Below are 17,537 nucleotides of genomic sequence, written 5' to 3'. Positions count from 1 at the left end.
GCACATATGAACATGGGACCAACACAGATGTCTTCAGCTGCCAAGTGCCCATGGAACAGGTCAGCCAGTGTCATAGGTACAATCCTGCTGACAGATGCCCTTTAATCCACCCTATTGTGGATAAAAAAAAAAAAATTTGAAAAAAAAATCCATTAGCTTCTTTACACCAAATACGTTTTGATTTTAGTTGGTCATGAAAAAAATGACGCTTTCTTTTTGCTAATCATCATTCTATTGACTTCAGTGTAAAATAACTGTTTTATTTTTGTGTCATCCCTCTGTTATTCCTCCTGGAAATGTAGGACTACAATGACAGCTAGGGGTTAGTATTCCCTTTTCCAGTCTGGTTTGCCTCTACACACAGTTTGACATTGTCAGCAATGGTTTGATGGTTTGTGTGTTGGGAAATTTCCAAATGGCAGGTGGAATCTGAACAGCAAGTTGTCCGTTTATTCATATTATTTTCCAGGCAGAACAACAGAGGAAGAACTACAAATTCGAAGAGTGGATGCTACAGAAAATAATCTAAACTGTAGGTTGTAATACTGGTCTGTTCTTATGCGGCCGAGGGGTCTCCGAGGCCCCTCAAGCCCCTCTGGCTCAAAGGTCCATGGGGGTGAACAATACCTTTAAGGGGGTAATTTACAAATCTCCCTGACAGAGACTGAAGTTTGGCAATACTGACCTTGATTTCGCCCTGTGCTGCCATTTCAGGATATGCATTTAGATGGTGCCATTATTAACCCTTATGTGGACTGTGAGACTTGCAGTAACCTATCCAGATATTACGGTACATGTATGTGACATGACAGAAACTCGCCGCAGACCAGAGTGGTAATATTCTTTAATAATACTTCAGTCACCATTAAGACGACAACGGATGGAGCAAGTTGGGGTACGTCTTACACCCTTTAGCTGCTGGAAGTCACCACACCCTGCCTATTGCCATGCTACAATGCAGCTAAGCCAGCGACTTCCAAGATTTCGGCAAGGTCTTTGGCGCTCCGAGACGGGGCTGATGGTAAGGATACTTGTAAACACAGGTGGGTTAGGCAAAGGCTCAGACATTTTCACAGAAATCAATTAGATAATCCAACCCCGGTGTGTAGAAGGACTGGTGAAGTACCATGTTGAACACTTTAATGAGCTAAGAGTCCCAGATAATTCATGGACTGGAACCTGCCTGCTCCGCTTCAGCTACTCCTGACAATAGGAATAAAGTGGGGGAGGGGGTCCACCCCTTATTTTATTTGATTATTTTCTATATTTTTTTTAAACCCGTGGGGTAACAACACAAAATACATTCATGAGAGCCGCTCCTTCCCTTCACGAGGCAGCGGCCGGATAATACTTGGTGCCAATGGCCTTTTACGGTTAAGACACGTCCGCTCCCGTATTATAATAAGGGTCAGTCTGTGGCTGTACCCCTCCCCCACACAAAGGGACAGTGTTGTCCAGTCTTTGCCCTTCTACTTCCATGTCCAGCAGGGTCTCCTCGACCCCCCCAACCTGGATACCATCTGCGGATCCGCTGGAGCTGGCATCCCCCCCGCTGCCAGATGGAGATGAACTGTGAGTCCGAGAAAGGGACACAAATTTCCAAGGGTCCAAACGGGGCCGGCTAGAAGAGGGTCGAGGCCGAGGTGCGAATTCCAAGGTGGTGGGTCTTTCTACTGCCGAATCCTTGTCATAGGGTTTACGTCTGGCTGGAGGGGGGAACACAAAGTGGGGGTCCGGAAGGCGAGGAAAAGGAGTGTGCTCTTTGGAACCTGTGGGGAAAAAAACTGATTGTTATAATATTCACCTAATAGATTATATTTACTGTATGATTCCTAAAGATAAGTAACGGCAACAATATAGGGGACCCACTTATCTCCCTTACTAAATAACATACATGCCCATTGTGAAGGTTGATGGGAAGAGGAGACTTAAAGGGGTATTCCCATCTGAGACAATGGAACCCGCACCTATATCGAGAACGGAGCAGGAAAGGTTGTGGCTGGAGGACCCCGGGTTTCCCCAGATCCGGCCACCACCAAGCGCTCTCCCCATAGAAGTGAATGGGAGCGCATTGCGCATGCGCAGCCACCGCTCCCATTCACTTCTAGGGGCCTGACGGAAATAGCCGAGCCAGCGACCAGCTATTTTTGGCAACCTTATAGAAACTAATTTAATGCGGCTGCGCATACGCATTGCGCCCTCCACCACGTTCAGCGCTCCGTTCTCTGTGTAGGTGCGGGTGCCAGAGGTGGACCTGCACCTATCAGACAATGGGGGCATATCCTAGCGACGACCAGTTGTGAGAGATAATCTCACAACTCGAGCATTTTTGGAACATATATCAGGCAGCAAGTAAACAGTTCTTGTTGGAAGCGGGAAAAATGGGCAAGTGATGGTTAGACAACTGGGTAAGAGCAGCTCCAAAATGGCAGGTCTTGTGGGGTGTTCTCAGTATGCCGTGGTTAGTACCTACCAAAAAAGATCCATGGAAGGACAACCAGTGAACTGGCAACAGTGATATTGGTGATCAAGGCTCGCTGATGGGTGTGGGGCTGGTTCTGTACAGGTCATATGTGGCTGACATTATACACTATTATAAGGGGGGCAGCAATCATGGCTGACATTATACACTATTATAAGGGGGGGGGGCAATCATGGCTGACATTATACACTATTATAAGGGGGGCAGCAATCATGGCTGACATTATACACTATTATAAGGGGGGAAGCAATCATGGCTGACATTATACACTATTATAAGGGGGGGCAATCATGGCTGACATTATACACTATTATAAGGGGGGGCAATCATGGCTGACATTATACACTATTATAAGGGGGGGTGCAATCATGGCTGACATTATACACTATTATAAGGGGGGGGGTGCAATCATGGCTGACATTATACACTATTATAAGGGGGGGCAATCATGGCTGACATTATACACTATTATAAGGGGGGAAGCAATCATGGCTGACATACACTATTATAAGGGGGGAAGCAATCATGGCTGACATACACTATTATAAGGGGGGAAGCAATCGCGGCTGACATTATACACTATTATAAGGGGGAAGCAATCATGGCTGACATTATACACTATTATAAGGGGGGAAGCAATCATGGCTGATATTATACACTATTATAAGGGGGGAAACAATCATGGCTGACATTATACACTATTATAAGGGGGGAAGCAATCATGGCTGACATTATACACTATTATAAGGGGGGAAGCAATCATGGCTGACATTATACACTATTATAAGGGGGCAATCATGGCTGACATTATACACTATTATAAGGGGGGAAGCAATCATGGCTGACATTATACACTATTATAAGGGGGGGCAATCACGGCTGACATTATACACTATTATAAGGGGGGGCAATCATGGCTGACATTATACACTATTATAAGGGGGGCAATCATGGCTGACACTGTTATGGGTGCAGAAATAAAAGCGCTGATTGGGGTGCACTTTATAATTTACAGTACATTATCGACTATATCATCTGTAACTAGAAAGCAACCCAGAAACACTCCTGGATACTCTGATACTAGGTCGACTGCAGACTGAATACAGCTGACGCGCTTCGGCTATGTTGATGCTGCAGATGATTTTAAAGGGCATTCTGGGGGAGTCTTCATTCCCTGCCAGACCACAGCGCACAAAGCTCTTCCAAAAACAGAAAAATTATATCTGCCTCACTTCCCATTCGCCTACACGCTGTAGAGGACAAATCTACGCACGACCCATGTTACTTCACATCTACCTGCTATGTGGACAAAATGACTCCGTGCTGAAGTAGCCTCACATTACATAGGGGGAGCCCCCCCCCCCCTTCCCCAATAACCGGCAAATGCAAGTCCTTGAAAGGTCTCTTGCAATGTCTAAACAGCATTTCTTTGTTACATCCGTTTCTGGAAAAGATGGGTGACAATGTGGTCACAATTACTGCTCCCATAGGAGTTGTCATCCAGCTTTCATACAGTCCTTTCTCTGCAGTGATACTTTGCCATTCAGAAGTCTAGGAAAGTTGTGTCATAAACCATCTGGGACCTGTAATACTGGGGGTCCAATGACTCCAGTTTGCACTATTGTGCTACCTGTCTAATTAAACATGCCTTCTTAGAGTAAGGCCCCTTTCACACGGGCGAGATTTTCGCGCGGGTGCAATGCGTGAGGTGAACGCATTGCACCCGCACTGAATCCGGACCCATTCATTTCTATGGGGCTGTGCACATGAGCGGTGATTTTCACGCATCACTTGTGCGTTGCGTGAAAATCGCAGCATGCTCCTCTTTGTGCGTTTTTCACGTAACGCAGGCCCCATAGAAATGAATGGGGTTGCATGAAAATCTCAAGCATCCGCAAGCAAGTGCGGATGCGGTGCAATGTTCACGCACGGTTGCTAGGTGACGATCGGAATGGGGACCCGATCATTATTATTTTCCCTTTTAACATGGTTATAAGGGAAAATAATAGCATTCTGAATACAGAATACATAGTACAATAGGGCTGGAGGGGTTAAAAAAAATAAAAAAGAATTTAACTCACCTTAATCCACTTGTTCGCGCAGCCCGGCATCTCTTCTGTCTTCATCTGTGAGGAAAAGGACCTTTGATGACGTCACTACGCTCATCACATGGTCAGTCACATGATCCATCACCATGGTGATGTGACGGACCATGTGATGAGCGTAGTGACGTCATCAAAAGGTCCTATTCCTCACAAAAGAAGACAGAAGAGATGCCGGCTGTGCGAACAAGTGGATTAAGGGGAGTTAAATTATTATTTAATTTTTTAACCCCTCCAGCCCTATTGTACTATGCATTCTGTATTTAGGGAAAATAATACAATCTACACAACCTTGAACCCAAACCTGAACTTCTGTGAAGAAGTTCAGGTCTGGGTACCACATTCAGTTTTTTATCACGCGCGTGCAAAACGCATTGCACCCGCGCGATAAAAACTGAACAACGGAACGCAATCGCAGTCCAAACTGACTGCAATTGCGTACCTACTCGCGCGGGTTTGCCGCAATGCACCGGGACGCATCCGGACACGCTCGTCTGCAAGGGGCCTAAGTGTTGTTGTACGCCTGCCATTTATATAGCCACAGGGGCCAGACATAGAGGAGTGGGGGCAAAATGGTACCCCCTACTGAGGAGCTTTGTGTCAATTCACATTACACATGGAGAAGAAGGGGCCCCTATCCTTCAGGAGCCCCAAAGCAGCCACCTTGGCTGGCCATATTGTATACATGCTCTTGTATAGAACATACAGGCTGGGAACCCGGTGCCTTCATTCAGTGCCAAACTGAAGTCCCTTGGGCCCACCAGAGGAAATGATTGAAGGCCCACCTTCTGCGCATACAGAACCTTAAGGGCCCTGTTTTATTAGGGGTCCATTATTGTCAGAGCTTGAACCCACCGGATGATCCTCTGGTGGCCCAGTCCAACCCTGCCTTAATTCCTGAGCACGTCAACGTCAAACATGGCATGTAGGTTGCCTGCAGTTTGAAGCTGCACAGAGTGTTTAAGCACTGGGTATCTGTGTTCTGCTAAAACAACCAGGTGACATTGGCATAATGTCCTCAACAAGAAAAAATCTAATAGACAAGCTACCAATAAAAACAAAAAATACTGACCTGTGTCACCCAGCTGAGGCGGGGTGCTGCCATCTGAGGGTGAGCGCCGGTGACCCTGTGTGACCTGCCGTATGGCCCCATCAGATGGAGTCCTCCTGTGACCTCTTGTAGAAGAGGAGTTAGGACGGGTGGCTGTGACGTGTGTAGGAGTCAGTGATTGCCGGGGGTCCCGCTTAAAGCTTTCCACTTTATAGTCCACAAGTGGGTTTTGCCCATCGCTCTGCTCCCTACCGGTCTCCTTGGGACCTAGGTGCCCACAGGGCGCGTTATCACCGGCCAAAACAGCCTCGTCGCTATCTGAACGGATAAGGGACTTGGTGGAGTTACAGTCTGAGATGGAAGACAAGGAGATGAGGGTGACTGAACTGGGAGGGATGACCGGCTCCTCTTTAGAAATAGAGCGACTGGGGGAGTTGGCGTTGCGTCGCTGACCCCTTCCTGCCCACTGAAAGATTCCCTTTCTCTTTTCTTCCTGGGGCACCAGTTCGGTGAGGTCAGTACCCAATGCCACGGCCGCTAAGAGGGACGCACATCCTAGCAGCACCAGTTCACTTTTCCTGCGCGACTGAGGGGTGCGCTTAGGACTGTCTGAAGATGACGCGGCAGATAGGCTGGAGTCCTCGGTGTTACTCTTGACATCGGTCTGGAGGGGTAACGTGAGGTAGGACTGTGTGGAATACGGGGACTGGGGAACGGAGCCTTCATTCTCTGCATATTCCTCTGCAACGATAAAAAATAATCAGGTAATGTGTTAGGACTGGTGACGTCACGTCCATCGGTCCCATGGCCTCTCTGCGGCTCAGTCCCATTCAGGCGAGGGCCGTGGCCTTTCATTTCTGTTGGGTTCTCTTTGCGGAGCGAAGTGGGCGGTAGATGGATCCTAAGACAGTCTATGGACTCTGAGGACACCAACAGAAATGAACAGAGGTCTGCGTAGAGCTTCTGCACCCTGAATTTACTGATCGGGGGGATCTCAGCACCCAGACTGCAAACAATTAGAAGTTTGGGAAAATGTTGGGTGCACTTTAAAGTTGCCATACACATGAGATGAATGTTGGCTGAACCTGTGTGGTGTCGTAAATAACCCACAATGGCAGATGTGTTTTTGTTGTGTGGTGCGGGGGGGGGCTCGGCGGAATACAGAAGAATTGGGCATGTTGGAATTCAGTATGCCTGATCCTTGGTTCTCATGGTAGATAAGATTCTAATGGATAGATAGATAGATAGATAGATAGATAGATAGATATAAGATAAATAGATAGGCGATAGATAGATATTAGATAGATAATAGATAGATAGATAGATAGATAGATAGATAGATAGATAGATAGATAGATAGATAGATAGATAGATAGATATGAGATAGATAGATAGATATTAGATATAGATAGATAGAAGATAAATAAATAGGAGATAGATTAAAAAAAAAAAGAACAGTATGTAAATCTTCTGACTCTTACCCATTTCTGTGAGACTAGCGAAGCCAGCGCTGATAGGTGCGTGTTTGGGTGATTTTCCTAGGTTAGGGGCACTGTTGGACCACTGCTTGCTACCTTCTCCAAGTGCCTTCAGCCTATACACGGGCAAAGAGAATTTGTTTTAGTACCGAACACTGGATTTCTTCACATTTTTGTAGATTATGTTGACCATTACAGTGACGGGTATTTGATGATTTCCTCTGGGTTTTTTGTGCTTGTTTCACGTTATAAAATTAAATAAAATATATAACACAACCCTGGTAAATTCAACATTTTTCAATGATTATTTTATGAAGTAAAAAATTAATCCAACACCATCTGGTTCCATATGAAAAAGTAATTGCCCCCGTGTTCATGCTGTGTTTTTTATAGCTATTTTCATAGCAATTTCTGTCACATTATTTCTTAAAATGGAAAATCTATATTTATGTTACGTTTACAAAATATGCAACAAAAATTAAACTATAAGCAATTTTAGTAAAGAATGCACGGTTTTGGGATGAGGTTTGCGCTGACTCTTATATTGTGCTTTTAAGAGCCTCTCATTTCTACACTAAAGCTGGAGATGCACATTTCATCTATGGCAGTCAAATCCACCAATTTCGAACAGCTAAGGCTACTTTCACACTGGCGTTTTGGCTTTCAGTTTGCGAGATCCGTTCAGGGCTCTCAGCAGCGGTCCAAAACGGATCAGTTTTGCCCTAATGCGTTCTGAATGGAAAAGGATCTGCTCAGAATGCATCAGTTTGACTCCGTTCCGTCACCATTCCGCTTTGGGGGCGGACACCAGCGCTTTGGTGTCCGTCTGACGAAACTGATCCAAAGTCAATGGGGACGGATCCGTTTTCTATGGCACAATCTGGCACAATAGAAAACGGATCCGTCCTCCATTGACTTTCAATGGTGTTCAAGACGGATCCGTCTTGGCTACGTTAAAGATAATACAAACGGATCCGTTCTGAACGGATGCAGCGGTTGTATTATCTGAACGGATCCGTCTGTGCAGATCCATGACGGATCCGCACCAAACGCAAGTGTGAAAGTAGCCTAATGTGTGTGGTGTCCTGCTGGTGGCAGATGTCAGGGGAGATACAGTAAGTATCGTTGGCTTTCAACGCCTGATCCTTTTGCTATCGGGGAGATAAGCCACCGGCAAGAGAAGTCGGCCAGTGGCATTTACTAGATATGCATGCTCAGCCAAGCCAAGCATGCACATGTTTGGGAGGATCGGGGGTGTTCTGACTGACACTTACCTCATGTGTATATGGCCAGCTTTAGCTTCACCTCTGGGAAGTGAACAGAGTATTCGAAGTTCTTTACATTTATATATGCCCTTTGTTTTTACTTTTACTATATCTATTTAATTTTCATTTACGGACTCCATTTTTTACCCTTTTTTTGTCTCCTTTGTTGGCAGCCATGCTACTAAATGGTACCATTATTACTAAGAAAGCTTATACAAAGCCTCCTTACATACCAGCCAGAGCAGACTATATTAGTGGACTGTGCTGATTACATAATGAATAGCTGGTAATTGCTTAATCCATACTAACGAATTCTATATCCATCATTGCTCCTTCACTTATATGCATCCTGAATGGTCATTATGGTCTTAAACAGGAGCTGTCACCTCTCCTGACATGTCTGGTTTAGTAACTACTTGCATTCCCCATGTAATGACAATTCTGGAGCATCTATTTGCAGGACTATGTTGTGCTGTTACTTTATCATCCTTGTTAGAAGTCCATTAATGAATTACCAGCAGTTTGCAATGAAGGTCCAGATGGGGATTACCAGTTCAGGGTGTGTCCCTGCACAGTCTGACACTATCCAATCAGTGCCAGACTGTGCAGGGACACTCCCCCCCCCCCCCAACTGGTTTCACTCAGCTGGACCTTTATTGCAAACTGCTTGTAATTAATTTGCAGGAATAATAAAGGAATGACACAACATAGAGTCATAAGAATAGATGCTCCAAAATTGTTATTACATGGGGAATGCAAAATATACATGTCAGGAGAGGTTACTGGTCCTCTTGAAGCTAACCCGACAAAAAAGATTCTTTCCTCCATGAAAACAATTCAAAAATATTTGCTAAAATACATAAAGAGAACTTTGTTGCTATGACAAAACCATTTTTCCTGACATCATAGCAACAGTGCTATAATAGAACATTTTATGGGAGTTGGTCCACAAGAAAAAAAATATAATAACATTTAGGATAGGGGATAATTGTATGATTGCTCAGGGTCCGGTTGCTGGGACCCCCCACTGATCAGAAGAATGGGATCCCTGAGCTGTGTGAATGGAGCAGGAATGCACAAATGCGTGATCACCACTCCATTCACTCTCTATGGGACTGCTGAGTACAGCGTTCTGCTCTCTCTCACGGTCCTGCAGAAGTGAATTGATCGGTGGTCACGCCATTCACACAGGGGACTCAGGAATCCCTGTTCTTGTGATTGTGGGGGTCCAAGCACTGATTACACATTTATCACCTATCCTGTAGTTAGTTCAGAAATTCTGGGCCAACCCCTTTAACTATTCCTGTAGGATAATGATTGAACCGTAACTATTCCTGTAGGACAGGGGTATCTAACTGGATGACCACTGTCCGGATCCTGCTGCCTCTCTTCCCCTGCCAGGCCACTTGAATGCACCCTCCAACCTTTAATCCATCACTGACTATTCACCTTCACAAATCCCGCACTCCTAAAAGTGTGGGTCTCTAGTACACTCACAAACCTGTGTGAAGCTGTCCCCCATAGGTTGGGGAGGAACTGTTTCAAGTCTAGACTTTCTACTTCACTTCAAGACTTGCTGTGTGAACTGAGGAGCAGAAAAACCCCATTCACACTAAAGCAACAGTACTGATTCTGCTTTTTTTCTGAGGCCAACCTTGTGGCTACAGACCTGAATGGACCGTCTGCAGGCCAGGGAGAGCACACTACTGGTAAGTACTCGCCCATCTTGCCCTAAGGGCATTATTGCGGCGGCTCCCTGGTATTCACCCTTTAACCCCTATACAGGGAATTGGACTTCACTTCAAAGAACCACCAGACGGCTACCTCTTTGACAGCTAACGCATGGGGGTCAGAGATATTGGTGCATGGCACTGAAGGAACAAGCTAAACACATAGTCAGAAAGAGGTTGAGGTGAGGGCAGGTAGAGTTTGTTCAAATCAAAGAAACTGGTCCAAGGTCAGGACTGGCAGCAGAATGTCACAACGGCGAAACAGGCACAGGTCAGTACATGGGCAGAAAACAGGAAACAGCACAGCAAGGAACTTAGCAAGCTAGGAACCTAATTCCTCTGGCAAGAAAACAGAGTCAGCAGTACAGTGTTATAGAATGAATTGATTAGCAATTAAAAGCAGATGTGCAGTAGCACACAGAGTAAAAGAAGGAGGGAGTGGTAGTAAAGGCAAAAATTGGAGTAGTAGTTGTTAATTGATTAATATTCCTAGTAGAAGTAGTGGTCTGGCTGATTTTAGGGGCCTCGTCTGAGTTTTAAATACAGTGTACAATTTTGAGGTCTGCCACACAGACCCTACATGGTTAACAGATCCTTCTGCTCCATTCACTGTTTTGTTTCTCTCGCCCTGTCAAAAACAGCTGATCATGGGGGTGCGAGTGTTGACCCCCCACCAATCGGATATTGATGACCTATACAGAGTATAGGTTAGCAATATCTGAAAAGTAGAAAACCCATTTAATTTACACAGCCATAGTTATATGATAAAATGCTAGCTGCACGCAGCTACCACTAGGGGGAGCTGACTGCATATGAATTTATACAGGCAATATGGTGGGAGATTTATCAAGGGGTTTTATATGCCAGTCTTGATCGATTTAGCACTAGAGTGAGATTTACTAAGAGGTGTCAACCTCTAAAAAAAAATTTGATGCATCGCTGGCCCGCTATGCTATAAACATTTATATGTAGTGAGCTCCCCCTACTGGTCAATGCAGACCAACACTATAAATATGGGTCAGAAATTAGGAGAATCAGTTCAGAGCTGGGCCCCCTCTGACTACTGGCCCCATGGTAGTCACTACACTGACAAAATAAGGGTGTATCATACCAATCAATTGTGGGCAGGATCTCCTCCTTACTCTTCAAGAAGATTATAATAAAAAATTATAAGGAATAATGTACAACAAGTTGTAAGTAATGAATAATATTAGAAGTCATTGCTTACTTGTGTAACCTAGAAATGTACTCATCCTGCAACCTCATGCGTTTATGGTCACAGACCACCTCGGTGGATTCAAATATTCTAATACTTTATGGTAGGGGCTATATTATGCCATATGGCTACAAACATGGATGAGATTAGTATAAAGAGCAATGTCACCTCTCTTCTCCTCCGGCTCTTTCCTTTGGTTGCGTAGAACTTGGACCCCATGTCCTCCCCTTCTTCTTGGTTGAGGTCTCCTCCTCCTTCTTCAGCACTGAGCTACGTCCCCAGGTTTTACTGCCGTCTACAGGGGTCACTGAGAGAATTTAAAGTTAATATTCAGGAGACGAACATTCAAATTCAGCACAAACCTTCTTAAACCATAGCCTTATGTATAACCTAGAGCGAAACTACTTACATCGAATGGCACGCAGCCTAGGGATGATCAGGGGGCTTCCGGGAGGACTGCAACTGCTTGATCCTTGACCTTTGCACTTGTCCAGAGTTGTTGAAGCTTGTACAGTGATCTTGTGTTCAAAACCTGAGGGCAGACAACAAAGTGGGGTAAAGCGTAATTCAGCGATATCTGAGGGCACCAGTGGTTTGCTCTTCCATGCATGTAATGTTATGTAAGTGTAGAGAGGTGGAGTGCACTGGAGGATGTGGCTGTAGAGAGGTGGAGTGCACACGATGATGTGGTTGAAGAGTACTGGAGTGCACATAATGATGTGGGTGAAGAGTGCTGGAGTGCACATAATGAAGAGAGTGAAGAGTGGTGGAGTGCACATGATGATGTGGGTGAAGAGTGCTGGAGTGCATTGTACAGGATGATGCCGGCACAGAGTGCTGAAGTACATGGATGATGTGGATGTAGAGTGCGGCAGAGCACAGGATAATTTGGCCTTAAAAGGTGGAGTGCATGGGATGATGTGGGTGTAGAGAGATGGAGTGCACATGATGATGTGGGTGAAGAGTGCTGGAGTACACATGATGATGTGGGTGAAGAGTGCTGGAGTGCACATGATGATGTGGGTGAAGAGTGCTGGAGTGCATTGCACAGGATGATGCCGGCACAGAGTGCTGAAGTACATGGATGATGTGAATGTAGAGTGCGGCAGAGCACAGGATAATTTGGCCTTAAAAGGTGGAGTGCATAGGATGATGTGGGTGTAGAGAGATGGAGTGCACATGATGATGTGGGTGAAGAGTGCTGGAGTGCACATGATGATGTGGGTGAAGAGTGCTGGAGTGCACATGATAAAGTGGGTGAAGAGTGCTGGAGTGCACATGATAAAGTGGGTGAAGAGTGCTGGAGTGCACATGATAAAGTGGGTGAAGAGTGCTGGAGTGCACATGATAAAGTGGGTGTAGAGAGATGGAGTGCACATGATGATGTGGGTGAAGAGTGCTGGAGTGCACATGATGATGTGGGTGAAGAGTGCTGGAGTGCACATGATAAAGTGGGTGAAGAGTGCTGGAGTGCACATGATGATGTGGGTGAAGAGTGCTGGAGTGCACATGATGATGTGGGTGAAGAGTGCTGGAGTGCACATGATGATGTGGGTGAAGAGTGCTGGAGTGCACATCATGATGTGGGTGAAGAGTGCTGGAGTGCACATCATGATGTGGGTGAAGAGTGCTGGAGTGCACATGATGATGTGGGTGAAGAGTGCTGGAGTGCACATGATGATGTGGGTTAAAAGTGCTGGAGTAGTGCATTGCACAGGATGATGCCAGCACAGAGTGCTGAAGTACATGGATGATGTGGATGTAGAGTGCGGCAGAGCACAGCATAATTTGGTCTTAAAAGGTGGAGTGCATGGGATGATGTGGGTGAAGAGAGGTGGAGTGCACAAGAGGACATGTCTGGAGGATAATGTGGGTGTAGAGCGATGCAGTGCACAGGATGATTGTGTGTGTGGAGTTCTCAGGATGATGATGTGGCTTTAGAAAGATGGAGTACTCAGAGTCAGGATGATGTGGAAGTACATTGCTGGAGTGCCCAGGATGATGTATGTGTAGAGAGATGGAGTGGACAGGATGATGTGCGTGTAGAGTGTTCAGGATGATGTGGGTGCACAAGATGATGTGGGTGTTGAGTGGTGGTGACGGTGCATATTTATAATGCTGGGTGAATGGACTAACCTGCATTCCCTGACCCATAAATGTCCCCTACCTGAGGGTAAGCTGATGCGATTTCCATCCTTGTGCTTCAGACGACTTTTCTTAAAATTTCCCTTCCGCTTCTTCACCTTGGGTTTCTCCTGATACATCTGGTACATTATAATGTTCAGCTCCCGTTCTACAATGTCAAACTCTCGTTCTGCCAGCTCTTGTTCTCTTCTTCGGAGCATCTCCTCCAGGTTCCTCTGCTCCTCAGCTGCACGCACCAGCTCCTCCTCCCGACTGCGAAGTTCCTAATATGATGGAACATGCATCACATTACTAGATTTGTTACTTCTCTATCATGTGGAAAACATCTGCCCTTATGATGATATCCTGCTGCAATGGCCAGAGGAATACATAGAAGTGTGGGCCCATTAGCAAATGAACACATACATCTTAGGGTGGGTTCACATCACGTTTTTCCCATCCATCCTCAGACTGATGCCATACAGTAGCATCCGTTCACCGAGTTACATTATTGAAAAAATATTTTTTTTACGGGACTGCAGAATACAAAAGCATAGTGTGCTGTACTTTTGCATCCTTTTTTCCCAATATATACTTCAAACGGACACAAAAAATGTCATGTGAACCCACCCGTACTGCGAACTTGGCACATGCTTGCCTCAAAACATTAATATCAGGGAAGTGCTCAGTCTGGGTCTCTCTCTCTTTCCAAGGACCCAACAGCAGCCTCAAGGACTGCGTCTTTGCCATTTGTTCTGTTGATAAAAGTGATATTTTTTTTTCATAATGCTATTCAATATATTTAAAGCCAATTTGAGAAGAAAAAGTTACTGAACTTTAGATGGTGAAGCAATAGAGGGTCTGCATGTCAGGTATCTGCATCGGGGTGGACACAAATGACCATAATATATATGCTACGTATGGAAATTCAATTCAACTTTATTTTTATTATACCAATACAGAATTGTACAGCATAACAAAACACTACTTACCAATACAGTAACTGAAAATAAATAAATAAATAAATAAATAAAAAGCACTAATAACTTAAAGGGGTATTCCAGCTAGAATTTATTTATTTATTTATTTGTTTACATATTAGGAAATTATACAATTTTCAAATAAACATGTATTTAACATTTTACTTGCAAACCCATCTTATATCAGGTTGTCCTATCGTCACTACAGAATCTTATAGCCCATGAATCGGTCAGTCCTGTGTAATGCATCCATGGCATCAGTCATGTAACACTCCACTGACAGTAAGCAAAAGTGTTACATGACACGTATGTGCTGGGTCAGCACACAGGACACTTCCATGGGGTAACTACATGGCTTTACATGACTGCCTGTTTCAAGGTGATTTGTAAAATGGCTGCCTGTCTCTAGGTGATGTTGTCATGTTAGTAATAAAGTTAAGTGTAAAAAAAAATTTGACAAACACATACAGGAGAGACAGGGATAACAATGTTAGATGTCTTTCTACACTGACACTGAAAGATATAAGGTGCTGCTGCGGGCAAAATTACCATATATACTGTATGTATGTATATATATATATATATATATATATATATTTATATATATGTTCAGCATCTCAATAAACTGCTGTTCATCTGTTATGTTCAGTTCAAGTACAAGCTTTCAGCAAAAAAAATGTAAGTATGGAAGTGAATAGCTAAATATACACATATGAAGTTTCCATTAAGTGCAATGTGCGTACAGTCCCATAAACTGATGGAGCTATGTATGGGCTGAGCGTATGCCAGTCTGTATTCATGTTCTTGTAAGTGTTACTGGTGTGACCAGTTTAACTGTAGGGAAAAAATGTTCTTGAATCAGGTGGTTCTGGTTCGAATGTTCTGGTACCTCTTTTCGGATGGCAGAGGCTGAAACAAAAGGTGGCTAGGGTGTGTATGGTCAGAGAAAACGTTGTGGGGGTTCTTCATACATCTCTTATTGTGAATGTTCCGTCTAGGTAGGGCAGCTGCCATGTTATGTTGGGCAGTTTTCACCACCCTCTGCAGGGAGTTATGTTCAGCAGCAATAGCGCGGCCATAATACAACTGGTAGACCTGTAGAAGTTGCAGAGGATCTGCTGTGACAGGTTGACACTCCTCAGCCTTCGGAGAAAGTGAAAATGTTGTTGGCCCTTTTTGACCAAGTGAGACCCTTAGCTATGTGGACACCAAGTAGCTAAAAATTGCTCACCCTTTCTACCAATGTCCTATTAATGCTTCATGCTGTTCCCTTAACGGAAATCAATCTTCTCCAAGGAGACAATCATCAGATAAGTGGCATTAAACATTGGCAAAATAAATTCATAAATCTCTCATATAGCTCTAAGTCCTCTGTTTCTCCTATCATATATAACTGCCTGCAGCCACCACTAGAGGGAGCTCAGTGCATACGAGTTTATACAGATAGCATTGAATGCAATAGAAGCTGTAAAAACTTTTAGCATTGAGCTTCCCCTAGTAAAAGCTGAAAGAAAAATGCAGTGCATTCATGTCAGGAAGAGCATGAGTTTAGCGCTGGGTTCCCTACAGCAGTTGCTGGGTCTAGCTCACAGATTTTGACACAGATTTACTCATCGCATCACAATGAATGAAGTCTGTAGCATTTCCGCAGTGGATTTGAAGCATGCCTACAATCAGAATTTTTTAGCACATTTGGGGGGCAGTGAGGTGATCACAAAAGTGATCAATTTTCACGCTGGGATTTTATTTTATTTTTTTGCAGCATTCACCATGTGAGAAAAATAATGTGATACACTTGCATAATACACTGCAATACTTCAGTACTTTTCACGTTATCCTATTACACCCTTCTTCTCGCAGGGTATAATAAAAGTACAAAAATAGCAGATGTAGGGGCCTTAACTAGGCTTCCAGCTGCCATGACCGCCCATTAGCACCCCATGATTGTGTTGCAGGGTGCAAATGGGTGAAAGAAGAAGCCCCCACCTCTCTCTGCTTAGATGCCGCAGTAGCTATTGACCGCGGTTAAGTAGAATGGATGTAGTTCTCTCTGATCCTGAGTCTGACAGATGCAGGCAGGTGTCAGCTATATAATACAGATGACAATCGCTGCTTTTTGGAGTGGGCTTAGCTCCTGAGCCCACTCAATACATTCACTTCCGGTGAGGATATAGAACAAATGATGGGAAGGGGTTATAAGCCGTTCGTTCACATTTTACTGTACTTTGTAGCAGAGTATAGGTGTGGATTCTGCAACCAAAATTCCACCACTAATCTGACATTTCCAGCACATGCGGTCCTACCCTAATAGTTCTGGGGAATTGGTCTGAAAATTTTAGATTTTTTTAATTTATTTTTTATTGTAACTGGAAAACACAGAAGCAGTTTTATGATGAAGATCCATCACCATCTTTCAAAGGGTAAAATGTCTGTACTTTTCTTGAGAATGGATCTAATCTAACTTTCATTGAAACAAAGGATTAACTGAACATTAAAGGAATCTTTCTCCACGCCCCATGACATCTGGAGGACCATGAATGGAAACTAAGAAAAGGAGAACAATAGTGCTCACCATGGAAACTAATCAGATATTTGCTCTCATTTTCTGACCCTCTTGCAATTATTTTTCTTGTACATTACGTCCTCCATATTTGCTGTACAAAGAACGTGATCTTTCTTACTTACTTGAGGAGGCATGTGGTTTCAAATTTTCTAATTCCTTTTGAATTTTGCTAGATCCTCAGATATTTAGCTGACAAACAAAACTTTTGATGTTGTCATAAATTCTGGAGGTCCCTTACGACTAAAAAAATTCTCTTTAAACTAATTCTGGTTCAATTAAAAGGGTGGTCCCGTCCTCATCCCACAAGACAGACTTAAAGTGGTCACTTTCTACAATCTTCTTCGAGGTATTCTTCTTCCATTTTAACTCAACTCCTGACTAGTCATATTCAGACATGCCTCCAGGATCTCCATCATGGAATCATCCACCAGTATTTGACTTCCAGCACGAGCTTACTCTTATGTGGAGGGCTTAACGTCCACGTAATAAAGTGAACTGATAAAAAAGCAAATGGATTCAAAGACAGGCTACAAATTTGGTGGAAGG

At 44.2% G+C, this 17,537-nt stretch overlaps 1 protein-coding gene across 2 annotated transcripts in view; it reads right to left on the bottom strand.

The window, feature by feature from the left end:
- Window positions 1-827: 827 nt before the first annotated feature.
- The window catches only part of MAP3K10 (mitogen-activated protein kinase kinase kinase 10), a 44,696-nt gene continuing 27,986 nt past the window's right edge, over window positions 828-17,537 (bottom strand). Inside the window, exons 6-11 of one of the 2 annotated variants that reach the window (XM_040405076.1) lie at window positions 13,492-13,732; window positions 11,734-11,856; window positions 11,493-11,631; window positions 7,117-7,229; window positions 5,657-6,376; window positions 828-1,769 (exon numbers count right to left, since the gene is read on the bottom strand). In XM_040405076.1, the coding sequence (XP_040261010.1) occupies window positions 1,375-1,769; window positions 5,657-6,376; window positions 7,117-7,229; window positions 11,493-11,631; window positions 11,734-11,856; window positions 13,492-13,732 (1,731 nt within the window). In that variant the 3' untranslated portion in view covers window positions 828-1,374. Of the gene's footprint in view, window positions 1,775-5,656; window positions 6,377-7,116; window positions 7,230-11,492; window positions 11,632-11,733; window positions 11,857-13,491; window positions 13,733-17,537 lie in introns of both variants that reach the window. The other variant, XM_040405077.1, reaches the window with a different exon arrangement.

This window comes from Bufo bufo, chromosome 8 (genome assembly GCF_905171765.1).
Source record: "Bufo bufo chromosome 8, aBufBuf1.1, whole genome shotgun sequence".
Taxonomy (NCBI): domain Eukaryota; kingdom Metazoa; phylum Chordata; class Amphibia; order Anura; family Bufonidae; genus Bufo; species Bufo bufo.
This window is presented reverse-complemented; position numbering and strand designations above follow the sequence as displayed.